At 40.7% G+C, this 13,890-nt stretch overlaps 1 protein-coding gene across 1 annotated transcript; it reads left to right on the forward strand.

The window, feature by feature from the left end:
- The first annotated feature begins 7,114 nt into the window (after positions 1 to 7,114).
- TMEM18 (transmembrane protein 18) lies at positions 7,115 to 10,368 on the forward strand. The gene is made up of 5 exons (XM_075086897.1): positions 7,115 to 7,222; positions 7,486 to 7,606; positions 8,478 to 8,532; positions 9,535 to 9,628; positions 9,722 to 10,368. Exons 1-5 carry the CDS (start codon positions 7,175 to 7,177, stop codon positions 9,809 to 9,811), a joined length of 408 nt encoding a protein of 135 aa, XP_074942998.1. The 5' UTR covers positions 7,115 to 7,174; the 3' UTR covers positions 9,812 to 10,368.
- Positions 10,369 to 13,890: the final 3,522 nt, after the last annotated feature.

Genomic DNA, 13,890 nt, shown 5'->3' on the forward strand with positions numbered 1-13,890 from the left:
GCAGCATCTTGGTGGGATCATCACTGCAAACTGCTAGCTGACAGACACAAATTCACAAACCTATCCCTGGCCTTTCTACTTCCAAAGAGGACAACTTTAACACAGTATTTACCTCATCAATGTAAGTGATCTTACACCACCATTACATCTTCAGTTCAGGATAATCAAACTAAGGGCAGCTATCTGTGGGTCACCACCTCGATGCTGTCAGAGATTATTACTCTGGCGAATCCAGTCAGGGAAAGGACCAAATATTTCACTGGGAGGCTGAACATCCTGATGGAAGTCTGCCAATGTCACAAGGATCTGTGCAGAGTCCCATCCTACAGAGTCAATGTTTCGTCAAGTTAAAAGAAAAACAACATTTGAAAAACAGGGACAGAAACTAAGTCACTGCTAAACCCAACCAAATCCATCCCTGTAACAGGGAGCTGAAGACTTTTGTCTGGGAGAAGGAAAACAAGGCTACTGCGCTACTCAACCTGCAGCCTCTGGGGCCTGGAAGAGACCAGAGGACCCTTGTGAGAGATATTCAAAGGCTTTGGAAAAAAGGAGATTAACCACCCTCCCTGGTGGGAACATCTTAATACCCTGGAATCTCAGCACAGGAAGTTCTGAAACAGAAGAGATTTGGTAATGTTAGAGCTCTGACTGTGACTTCATATAGTACTGTTGGGGGATGGTTAATTCCTGTGGTTCGTGACTTCTGGAAGATTGCCTATCTATTGCTAGTGGTGAAAGCCTAGACCTAACCTTTAAGGAAAAGATCTCTGTCTGCATCTTTACCCTAGCAACAGCTAATGACACAATGAAGCTATGTTTCCACATAGCTGCAGTAGTTTGACTTAAGGGATGGGGGAAAGGAAGGCAGAGCAGCTATTTTCATATGATCATACATTTAATTTGTTTTCATTAGGACAACAGTGAATCAGTCTCTCTCTCTGCCCTTGTGTGACTCTGTGTTACTCATACTCATGCAAATACAGCATCTGGCACTGCATTAGGAGAGTCTGTTCTGAAACCATAGACAGGCAGTGCTGTTAGGCAGGGTAAAATGTGACTCCACACCAGAGAAAACAGCAGTAACAAGGAAAGGATGCTACAAGAAAGACTGCAAAAGGGTGAATGTTCAAGGTGGTGTTCCACACATTGCTGGGGTGGGGGGGTGTGTGTGGGTCAAGCACACAGAAAAGCACTATCCTTTAATTAATAATGCAGGCTCCGGGATAGATTTTCAGTGGTGCCCCAGGCGTTACCATATTTTGTCACCGTCCTTCCTCTGCTGTGTTTTTTCTGATTTTGTATTCTCCGGTATGCCACCAAAAGGCACTGCAAGGGATTATTTTTTTTTTTTCTTAAACAAATGGTTACTACCATACTTTCTGGCACTACTCATTATGGTACAAGCAGGGAATGGAAGAACTGGACACATAGAGTAAAAATGGGAGCAGGGAGCTGGAGGAAGGGGATCTCCTGCTGTAGAATATTTTTCCAGGAAGGAAGGGTGGCATATAGTTACTGGGTTGATACACATTTCTTGCTGAATTCCTCTATTTCAACAAGACGTGAGCTTTTTCCATCTAAAACACACAGCGCTCAATTTGAAATTGACTACCTTTTGCAAAGCACAGCACTTCATTGTGCCCTATGTACAACCACTCCCATGGTAACGCCTCTTTGACAATGGCGATTTTAAAAACAGATCCATTTTTATGTGTTCATTTTCCAAATATCACACAAACCTGCAACTGCAAACATAAGGTGTACAACTAAGAATTCTGCAATTAGGTCTGCAACAATTTGGTCTGCAGCTCTAAAAATTAGTCTTTGCGCAAAATGCTCTATGCAGTCTGCCTCCTGCATTCATCGCTGACTTGGAATTGTCTGTGCAACTTGACTTTTCCCACAGGTTTTCTAGGCATGCTGTGTGTGAGCTTCCTAAACTTTTTTGCTGATTTGACTCTCACACAGTTCCATTTCAAATGCTTCCAAGCTTCCATCCACAAATTCATTCCTTGTACAAGGATGATGGTTCAGGTTTGAGAGGAACTTCAAATCTCTGTTCCTACCACAGGCACCTACAAAGTTTAACATGCAAGTTTCCATTTGTCTGCAGTATGATCTCTTGTGCAGGACACCTGATAAAAATATGTATCTCAGCACAGTTGGGAAATCCTTATAACTCAAACTCTCTGATGATTTCATTGAAATTTCCAACACAGAAGTGTCATCAAAAATCCATGTACAGAACACTATCTATAACTTCTGTCACAATCTTCCCAACGGACTTGTCAGCACCGGTGTGCTATTATAGGAGACAACCTTGAATTAAAACACATCTAATAGCACATTGCCTGTGAAGAGTGGTGTGTGAATAAGTCAAAACATCATCCCCACAGCAACACCCCCAGGCAATCAGGAATAGACCGGCAAAGCCTCAAGGCATATCCCACCAATCACGAGGGAACACCACTGTGGAACAACCCATGAATCTGTAAAACCTCAAACTGCAAAAAGCTGGAGGAGGATTAACTGACTGCTTCTCAGCCCTCCTGATGCACGATATTGTAGTGGAGCACTCGCACCAGTGCCAGAAAATTGCAACATGTGAATACTCTCAGGCCATATGTTTTTAGCACACAGATAGTAAGAACAGGCTGAGAGGTACTAATTCAGTATTGTCACGTGTTAAATGTACAAATGTTTATAGCTTTGCAATTATTGCCATATTTGAAAGTATAGAATCATAGAATGGAACCACAGAATACCTCGAGTTGGAAGGGACCCATAAGGAACATTAAGTCCAACTCCCTGCCCCTCGCAGGACTACCTACAACCAAACTATATGACTAAGAGCATCGTCCAGATGCTCCTTGAACTCTGACAGGCTTGGTGCCATGACCACTTCCCTGGGGAGCCTGTCCCAGTCACTGGCCACTCTCTCAGTGAAGAACCTTTTCCTAATGTCCAATCATATCTTACCCAATCCTATATAAGTGCTTAAAATGTGTGTGTCTTGATTTCTATCACCAGAGATCAAACCTCAGCTAACATGCTCAGACGGTCTGAGCCATCTGGCCACTATACCATCAGAGCTATGGACTGTTAAGGATGCACAATAGACAAACACCGGAAAGTGATAACCATATATAACTCCAGGATCAGCCAGGGGATACACCGGCTTTCCAGGTCTTGGCTGTCTTCGTTGCTGAATTACCACCATTTTTCCACCCTTCACTCTTATTCATTAGAGGAAGATGATAAGCAAGAAGCAGCAGGAGGTCCAAAATATAAGATTTATATTGAGTGTTCAGTCTCACAGATGAAACAGCCGAGATCTCTCAGAACAACTATATATATTCCAGAAAGAGTCTTTTCCAGTTGCTGATCCTGCTCCTGCCGCTCCCTGCTCCATGCAGCATGATTTTCCCCTGCATGTTAAGGAGGGGTATGAGGGGCTAGGATGTGCCTAAAGGCATGCCCTGAAGCAGCAAATACAATGCTGACATCAAGTTCTGAAATCAGATCAGATGCAATCACAAAAGTTGCCCTGCACATCCTAAATACCTCTATTCTTTCTTGCCCTTTTATTACAATAGCTGTGTTGCCACTTAAACACACTGTATTAGGTGCCAAGTGCAACGCAGACACACATCAAAGAAATGTAAAGGTATTTAATTTCCATACCATCCTGCGGAATGACACAAGGCGGTACTTCTGAGCTGAAAAACAATGAATGCAGCAATTCTGAGAAGAAAACTTCAGAGGGAGTCAAAGAGAATGTAAAGTGTATCCAAGACTATCAGGACTGCTTTTTGCTTGCAACTATGTTTAGCCTCTTTCACCCTGGACAAAGACCCCAACAGAAGTAAAATCTGGTTGTTTTGCCAAAACACAGCAGGGTTTTGAAAGAATTCTGAAGAGAACTTTGGTGGGATTAGTGGAATTATTTAATAGGCAGTCATGTCGGTAGGTAGAGAACAAAAAGACATTTGCATTTCAGACTGCCTGGATGGTTTGGGGATAGTGGAAGAAGAAAAGCAAGCCTGAAGAAGCCTGAAGCTATTCTGCACTGAGGAAACAGCCCTTACAGAAAGTGGATGAAAGAGATGAAGTTAAGGGAATAAGGTTCTGAAAAAAACATACATAAACATTAATTTCACTTCCAGGCTAATGCAATATTGTTTAGTGAACACAAATAAGCAGTTGATTTTTCTCAAATTGAGGAAACATAGGAACCTTCAAAAATGGACAACCCACAACCCCTCTGGGTAACCTGTTCCATTGTTTGATGGTCCTTGTGGGGAAAAGGCTTTTTCCTATATCCAGCCCAAATTTCTATGTTTAATTTATGCCCGTTGTATCTTATCCTCCCGCCACACCCCCAGAAAAGCCTGGCTCCATCTTTTTAATAGGCTCCTCATGAGCACTGGTGGGTCGCTATTAGGTTTTTCCCCAGAGCCACCTCCCCTCTAGGCCAAACAAGTCCAGTTCCCTTTAGCACCCCACACCCACCCCAATGAAAAATGCTTCAACTCCCTGAACATTTTGTCTCTCTACTGAACTTCTTCCAGTATATCATGATCGTCCTTGCATTTGAGGTACTCAAAGCTGGATGCAGAGGTGGTCTAATGAATGCTGAATCCCTTAATCCCCTGGATATGCTGTTAATACAGCCCCAGAGGCTGTTGGCACTGTTGGCTGTCTGGGCACATTGCTGGTTTATGTTTAGTTTTTTGCCCCCCAGACCCCTCGGGTCATGCTCAGCAGTGCTGTTCCCCAGCCAGTCAGTCCCAGTTTATATCACTGGGAAATCAAAATCATAGAACAATGTTGGTCGGACCTCTGGAGATCATCCAGTCCAACTCTCTTTCTCAAAAGCAGGACTAACCTCAAGGTTAGGTGAAGTGGCATCCCTCATCTAAACCTGAAACCCACAAATGATGTACACAAAACAATCCACAGGATGTTTTAAATTCTATTCCTAAAAAAACCTTTAAAACACTATTATTATCACTATTTTCCAAGTACATCATAACCAATAAAAGCTGAGAGCCGAGCTGCCCCTGTCCCCACAGCAGAATGTGGCTCTGGGGTCTTTGTAAAGAACAGAAATTGGGTACATGTGTCACTAACCCCAACAGGTACCCACCTCCTACCACTGCCTTGACCAAGGCTCTGGCGAGGGGCTGCCCCATTTGCTAGCTTGCTTGTCCGTCTTCCAGCTTTTTCTCTCCCTAATGGAGACAGAGAAGATACCCTTCCTTTTGTCCCCCAAGCCACCTGCCGTGTGCGCCTGGGAGAATCTCAGCTCTCCTCAGATCCTTGAGTGGCAGATAGCATGCATGTTACGGACAAGGCCAGCAGAATAACTGCAGGCTGCAATCCAACAATCCTCTGACCAGGAGATCAGAGGATACATCTGCTGTCACAATGACCTATCTCATCACACTATGGCATTTATAAGCTGTTTATATTTTGTATTTCGTATATTTTAATTGATGTCTAAAGACAAGAGTTCCTTATAACATTTCCCCAAGAACCTGCCTGTTTAAATTGATACCAGTGTCAACTGTTTCACCCACAAAAGCTTGAAAAGCTTAGCTCAAGACAACCCCATCCTCGTAAACAAAATCCAGTTTACAACAGAACACACCCTGCAAAGACAGAACTTTTAATATATCCAATGCAAAGAATAAAATGGTGAAGAACATTGTTTGTTCAGCACAAGGACAGCAGAAATTTATATGTAATTTTTCAGAGATATTTTAAATATGGATCTTATATTGCAAAGCACTTTAGCTTCTTAAGACAGAAGCTAAAAATGCATTATCACAAAAGCAAACCTATATCTCAGGTCCTTAATGAAACAAGGCCATTAAAAATTATCTAGCTATCTGCTAACTCAAAGACTCATCAAATAAAATAAATGAAGCATTTCCCATACTTGTAGGGAACTTCAAAACCAAAAGTTCTTTTCCATTCTCGTGGAGAATCAGAGCTGCATTTCCCCCTGCAGCAAGTATAAAAGGCACTTTCAAGTAGTCTCTAGTACAGTACCGTAAGATCTGCTAGCGAACGTCCAGGGCTACCATTAGAAACATCATTCAGCATTTACATTTGGAATTCCCTATCATAAGTAGGCTTTTTCACCAGCCAGCCTCATTTATCAGCAACCTAAACTTTAGATCAATATGTGATTTTAGATCCTTTCCTATGTAATTTCATGAAAGCAGAATGTGGAGCTATATATGACAGTATGGTTTGTTTGACAAAGCTAATTCTATTAAGATTCATGAAGTCTCCTGGCTCAGCTGATAGAAATCTGAATTTGAAATCTCTCTTTAAGTGATAGGTCTTTGAGTGGTTGGTTCTTCATTGCATACATTTAGCAAAACGAGTTATAAATTAGAAGTCAAATGTTTTCAAAGTCTTATTCACTTTCCATTGGACAGTAATTAAGATACACATTTTTTCAATTTAAAAAACCTATTTTTCACTTAAGTTCCTGCCTAGAATGCTCAACTGGGTTTGGTTTTGGGTTTTTTTTTTGGTCAGAAACCTCCAGCTAGGCTTAGAACTCCATTTTTCTTGCGCTTCCATCCCTAAAGCAGCTGAAGCCAAACACTGAGTGACGCCAAGAGAAGACCAAAAAGCCAACACCAATGCTGGGCCACCCATGCAAAGTGCCCTGAACACCTTAACACCAGCCTGACTTCACGGAGCAGATTGTAACAAAACGTGCTCTCCCAGGAGCTTCATAACTTCATTAACAAATGCTAAAATCATAATTAGAGCTTCTTGCCCCTTTTCTGAAAAGGCAGGGTTATTTTTCAGAAAGTCAATTTCAGTCACAGAAGTAGCAGAGATGGTTCTGACTTGGTGCAACCCTGAGGAGAGGCAGCCGCTGGGGTATGGAAAGCCGCCGTTGCTCTCTCTCCCAAATACGAGCGCAGTCACCACCTCTTCCCCCTCTGAGGGAACAAGGGCGGCACTGGAAGCCCCACTCGTGCGAGCTGACCAACTGCCCTGCACAGCCGAACCTCCCGCCGCGGGGTGAGGAACCGGCGGCCGCCAAAGTCTCGCGAGAAGCCGCCCAACGGCTGCCGGCCGCCTTTGGGCGGCTTCTCGCGAGACCTCGGCGGTAGCGCTGCTCTGGGCTGCCGCCGCCGCCATGGAGCAGCCCTTGAGTAGCCCGCCGGGGCTCACCACCGTCCTGGCGGTGAGGAGCTGGGGTGACCGCCCGCGGAGGAGGACCTGGCCGCCGTGTGTGCCTGCGCGCCTCCGGGGGCTGGGGCGAGGGTGGGGAAAGCCCGTGCAGGGGTGCTCGCACCTTCCCCAGCTTGTGACGGGGGCGGGCTGGTGAGGGAGGTCCGTGACTGAAATCGGTTGTAGTTTCGGTGCGGGAGGAGGAAGGGTGCTCGCTTTAGCTGGCCGGTGACATTCCTTCTCCTGCCATAGCTTAATCTTTCGTTTTATCCGTAGAAGACGGACTGGTCTGAGCCCTGGCTGGTGGGGCTGGCGGTTTTCCACGTCCTCTGCTTCCTGCTAACGTACATCTCTTTCCAGCACTACCGGGTGCAAATAGGGCACTTCCTCTGCATGGGTGAGTCGTGTGTTCATGCTTCCGTGAGCTGGCATTCGGGTAATACAGGGCATGTGCATTGTTTAAGCTTCTAATACTGCCAAATAGCTTCTTTTGGTCTCTTAATATTAACTGTTTTCTGTACGCACTTGCACAGCGCACAGTTTCATACTTCGCAGCAGATAAAGTGCGTGCAAATTAGTGTTTCTCCTGTAATAATGCATGTGAAAAATGATACAAGGACCAACTTAAAATTTTGTAGTTGTATTGCTTTTCTGTTAAACATGTGATTGCACTGAATTTTCTTACTGTCTTGATGGCTTCAAATTGTGTGTAACTGTTGTGTAAGAATATGCTAGTCTTCACCTGACTGCAGCAGAATACTGTTATGCAGCTATTCAAAGTTTGTATTTCACCAAAATGTTTATATATAGCTAGTACCCTAACTTCAGATAGTAATGTTAGCTATAGCAGTGTGACACCATAACATCTAAAATGATAACTTAATTCCATACCAATTCTGGGGAGTGCTGGTATTTCTTACAGACAACTTAGAAGCAGTTACCAAGAAGATTGCTAGAAAAAATACTGATTGGTTTGTTTTGGGTTTTTTTGTTCATTTGTATGCCGAGCTCCATCTGTAAGCTGAGATGAGTAGGATTTTATGTTTGTTTGTAATATAGTGGATTTGTTTTGTGATCACTTTATACTTCTTAGTAACTATATGGGGCATTTAAATCAGAATTGGTTTTGTGCTATTAAATATTAAATGTTTTCTGAGGATGAAGGAATTCTAATGTCTGGTATGTATACATCTCTAGTATACATGGCAGAACTGATGGCAGTGTATTTTAAAAGATCTACTGAATCTAACATTTTTTTTATTGTACAGTGGGCTTAGTGTACTCTGCTGAATACATAAATGAATTAGCAGCTATGAATTGGAGGTAAATGTTTTCACTTTCATTTTTGCATTTAAATGAACGTTCTAAAAATGTTCTTTTTTCATGTCGTTCTCAAAAAGCATTAACTTAGAGAGTCACACCTCATCAGTAGAATGTGATGTAGAGGGTCTTTTGCATTAATTGATGTAAAACTTTTGAACAAAACCATACACTACAACATAGTTATCACTTAGCTTATAAGAAAAGGTAATTTTTAATAGTTAGCATGTATTTATTGTACTGCTTAAAATATATGTTTATATGGATAGTTGTAAACTAGTCAGAGAACTATAAGAAAAGCAGAGTGGGATGGTAAAGGAGAAGAGGATGTGAGCTTGTGGGGGGGTCTTTTGTTTTTGTTGGGTTTTATTTAGTAGCTATTCATGTTTAATAAGGTGAAGTTAAGCACCACTTTTCAAAAATATCACTGCTATTTTATATACTTATATATGCATAAAACATTAAAATTAGCTTGTTTCACTAGGCCTCTGTACCCGAGTTAGACTGATGGCTATTTTAATAAGCATTGATGTAACTGGAAAGTATGTGTTTAACACTACTTCATGCAGTCATCTAACTGTAAGTCTTCATGTTCCAATTCAGGCATACAAGACCTAAATTACAGCTTAGCTACATTTATTATTTCTGTTATCTTTTCCAATATGAGTAACCATAATACCTAAAATAGTCATTTCAGACACGCCAGGATAAGCAGTCACATTAGTAAGTTACTTAATCTGTGGTTGGTTTTTTTTAGGTTTTGCACACTAAACCTTAAAGAAAAGAAAGGCTGGTTATTTAATAAATATTAATAACTGATTAGATATTGACTGTCTCTTTGCTCTGACTTAAGACAGTAGAATGCTGGCCTGTGCGTGGGGATCCCAAGAAGTAGGATAATCTGTACTATGTCCATGTTGAATAGTTACTGTGAAAGTACAATGTTATGTGAACTATACTGAGTAAAGCTTCCTCTTTTATTTTTCTGTATTTTATTTCTTTCAGGCTGTTTTCTAAATATCAGTACTTTGATTCAAGAGGAATGTTTATTTCACTAGTATTTTCAGCACCACTGCTAGTGAATACTATTATAATTGTGGTATGTATGTGTTCATTCTTATGGATGCTTTCATTAAATTGATAAGTAAATGTATGTGAATTAGCTGAATTTAATAATTTGCTTACTTTTCAGGTCACCTGGGTTTACAGAACTTTGAATGTTATGACTGAGCTGAAGATACTACAGCAGAGAATGAAAGCAGAAAAAGAGAAAAAGAAGTGAAGGCGCCTAACACTGTTGGTTTTGGGTTTTGGGTTTTGGGTTTTTTTTTTTTTAATTGTAATAATACTTGTCCAGGTAATCAGGCCTTCTGTATCTTTGTCCAGAAACAGCAATGTTTTTGTGTCATGTCAAGAGGGCTTCACAGCGTGTGGTCATGGACAATTAGGAGAAAGCACGTGTCTAACAATACATTTGAATGGGTCATGAAATTGAGAAACCCAGCCCCAAAAGATCTTTCCACCCTTCAGTGTAAGATAGTTCTCACCATGACCAAGGCTATTAGTATGGGAGCATGAGACAGAATCTTCAAGTCAGTTTCCATTTGCCTATGTGTTTTTTAACTGTCTTCGTTGTCTGTTTATTAAGTATCTAGTCTTCTGCTTCTTAAGCCAATTGGAGATGTGTTGTGAATTCCAGTAAATGAGGGAATGTATTCAGAATACCTCAGGAATCCATGCTTCTATGAAGCGTTAAACTTCTTGATAAATCAAGTTTTATATTTCCTGTATTGTGTGCCAGTAGCATTTTACAAATAAAATTATCCATTGTATCTTAAATTGAGTTAATTTGAATTAATTTTTAATAAGATTTTTTTTCTTTGTTAATTTTAATGAGAAAAAATAGTTTGGTAAAATCTTGCATTTTATTTGTATAATTCAAAATGATCTCTGGATTTTTTCCAGTTCACATTTCATTATTTTAATGCCACTAGATAAATATCTCTTCTTAAAACTGATGTAATCTTGACAGTATTTTTTACTTATTTGTAGAACAGAAAGGAAGAAACTTTAGACTGTTCTATGCAATTTTGTTCCTATTTTTTAGATTACTTCCTTTTATGCTTTACTTTTTTAATAAATAACTGAACATGAAAAATTGGTAAAAATGAAGAAGGCTTCAGTTTTGCTCAGAGTAACCTGTTTTTATTGGATTAAGGAAATTTGGGGGGGAAATGAACACAATGGAAGACTGTCCATGTATCTTTTACTAAAGTTGTATCTAGAAGCAGTTAAACCTTTGTGCAGAGGCCTAAGCTTCTGTCTAAAATAGATGTAATTTAAGACACAGGAAAGACAATCTACGAAATGGAACTTGGGCTAATGTGAAGAACAGTTGGGTATAAAAATGCAGAACACTAGCATGTGTTTAAGCTTGCAAGTATTTGTGAAGACTACTCAAGTATTTAAAATTTATTTCAAAGCAGTGGAAATACGGACCTGAGGGAGATAAGCAGATGAATACGCATACACAGTTTGCGAGTCTCCCAGTTAGGGAGAGAGTTAAACTGTGTCTGGAGGGCTTCACAGCACTGTGGAACAGCAGTGCAGTGTGAGCCCAGGCTCCATTTCTTTACTGTTCCCATGGATTAACGTAGCATGGCTCTCCTCACTCGTTGTTCTATCAAGAATTACAGACAGCGAGGCTACTTCGTATTAGCAAATTAAATAGATGCAGGCTTGCTATGTTGCCCCGTCATCATCCATTCTGTGCGATTCTTGATGCAGTGTTGGGTAGTGTCAACTGTCACTTCTCCGTGAACACTGCTCTAGTGGTCTGGTAGGTAGCACGTGCCTTTTGGGAACAGTCCATGTTCTGAAGGAGCGAACAGAATCGATCTAACTGGCTGCAAGATAGGCTGTGGCACCTGCCTTCGGGACCAAGGAACAGGCCTGTTGGGTTTTATGTAGATAGATGTAGTTGTCCCAGGCTGATTTAGAAAAGCCTAGCTTTGCTCTTAACTTTTTGAGGGGGAAAGGTATGCAGTTCTTCAAACATGGCCCTAAGCATGACCACATAAATGTTGTGCTCCTGACTTTGCTCTTGTGAACTCTTCTGCAACAATATCAGTGCACAATCGTTACAGTATTGCACACTTAAAGCTGTAGTACGTCATCACACTGAGGTACCACCTGTTACCAACAGCCTTTGGCTTCTCAGCACGTATGAATTTCATTCGCAGTAAACGAGGTGGTTCAGAGTAGCTAAGCAGCAAGTCTCTTGCAACGGAAAACAATGTACCTTGCTTAGTACACCCAAGGCGCGCTTTCCCCAAATCGTTCAGTATTTTGTTGTCCGTCTTATGCGTGAGGTTGGAAAAAAATAAAAATTCTGTGTTCTGTAAGTATGTGGAACTGGTGGCATACAGCAGTTAGAACTGCCCTTCCTAGCATAACAGACAAAATAAAAGAAATTATTTTTTCTATATTGCCCAGTTTTGTGTTACTCTTGCCTGGCACAACATTTATTAGAGACGTCATCTCTACCCAAGTGAAATAAAATATCTTGCGCTTAACTTCTCTTTACTCTTCCTCTCAGTATAGTTGCCCTTTCAGGCAGTATTTCATTTTGTATTGCATTACCAGAGTAATTTTCCTCTTTAATATAAGATCGCAGGGCATTACAGCCCTTTAACAAAGTTGAAGAACAAAGAACCCTCGAGTGTGAGTGGCAGGCACTTTATTTTTAATTAGCAAGTACAAATCCATTTGAGCTGTACATTATCTGTTGATTTCTGATACCACTGACATAATGCGATAGCTAACAGGTGGATAATACTTGGTTTAGAAAGTATGAACATGATGCAGGTTTTTTTGTCTTCTAAAAGTATTGCTGAGTGAAAGTATAAGCTGCTCCAAACTCCAAAATTGCATCAATATTTTTTTGAAGGATGAATATCTCATAATGCACACTTCAAAACTGCAGGCTTGGTGTTTTTAAACCTTCCCTGATGACTGCAACTATAATAAGTAAATGTAACAGTTACAGAAGAAAAATTTTTGCAAACACAAAAATACAGTATCCATATGTGTTTGTCAGAAAAATATTCCCATTTTCTACATTTCAGAAAAACTCAAAACTTTTATCTCAGTTGTCCGCTAGCTAACCCTGCCTAAGCAGCACAAAGTTTAAGTAGGTGTCTTTAACCATGAGAGAAACCCTGCAAATTAAATAAAGCGTGGCTTTTCTTCATTATGTGGCTGGATTTATGAAGTGATAGTGCAATAACATAATACAAGGGCTTTCTTGCTGACAAACCAAAATAATTACATCATTAATTTAGGGACTGTTTTGCCTGTTAAGAATTTTGTATGGATAAATGAATGAGAGCCAAATGTTTAAGACTGGTGGAATACCTTTGCTTTTAATTGGGAGATCTGAATTTAGGTTGCTTGCGAAAGAGCCTGTTTATTTCGGTTTGGAACATGCATACAGAAACTCTGGTTGCTGCTCAGTTGGATCCTTTTGGCATAAGAGGAGACAGAGGTGATTTGTTACTGGTTCTGTGTATCTTGCAGGCAGTGACTCAACTCTTTAGCCTTCCTTAACATGTCTTTCCACAACAGCACATGGTGTCAGCCAGCATGGAAAAACATTAAAAGGGAAAAAGTAATAATAACCTGGCAACTTTACCATAGTAGAAAGTAGTTTTGTTGCATATAAATCTGTGAAAAGATAGATTAGCAGAATTTAGTTGGCAAACTTCCTGGAGTTTGAAGTTGGCCTTGTTCCCTATGGAAAAGTAATAACTGAGATGAGATGAGTTTCCAAGAATGAGAACCTAGAATTCTCTCTTTTTCCACATCCACTGGAACGCCATATCCTTAGCTTGGAGTGTATTTTCTCCTCTTTTTGGTCCAATGAATCTTAGTATTCTAGACAAAATGGAACAGATCCAATAAGGGAATTTGAATGTGTTCCTCAGGAGTATTTGCTAGCTTAGTAGGTTGGTGTTTTGGATACCCCCATCTCCCAAAGGCACAGGAGGACAGTAAATCAAGGCCTGCATCGTTGTGTGTGTTCTAAATAAAGAACTTTGAAGGATGGTCTTATTACTTTTCATCAGCTGGGTCTTAAAAGAAGGGGTCTACTCTAGAAAAGCTATGTTAGATCTGCTGTGGCCATGAATCCTAACTGGAGGAAGAGTCTATGGAGAATTGTTTTATGGTTTTTGAGAGCCAAAAGCTCCCAGTCTTGAACTCCGTTTTTTATAGGAACTGGGAATGTCGGGAAAAGGAGTAGTAATTCTTTGTGTGAACAAGGTAGAAAAGAATACAGCTCTAATGTGTGGAATGTTCTGT

The sequence above is a fragment of the Phalacrocorax aristotelis genome, chromosome 3, assembly GCF_949628215.1.
Source record: "Phalacrocorax aristotelis chromosome 3, bGulAri2.1, whole genome shotgun sequence".
NCBI lineage: Eukaryota > Metazoa > Chordata > Aves > Suliformes > Phalacrocoracidae > Phalacrocorax > Phalacrocorax aristotelis.

Excerpts from the sequence above, each read along its gene's own strand:
- TMEM18 (XM_075086897.1), top strand. The coding sequence starts at position 7,175 with ATGGAGCAGCCCTTGAGTAGCCCGCCGGGGCTCACCACCGTCCTGGCG. Across the intron at positions 7,607-8,477 it reads AGGGCACTTCCTCTGCATGG|TGGGCTTAGTGTACTCTGCT; the intron begins GTGAGTCGTGTG and ends TTTATTGTACAG. Across the intron at positions 8,533-9,534 it reads TTAGCAGCTATGAATTGGAG|GCTGTTTTCTAAATATCAGT; the intron begins GTAAATGTTTTC and ends TATTTCTTTCAG.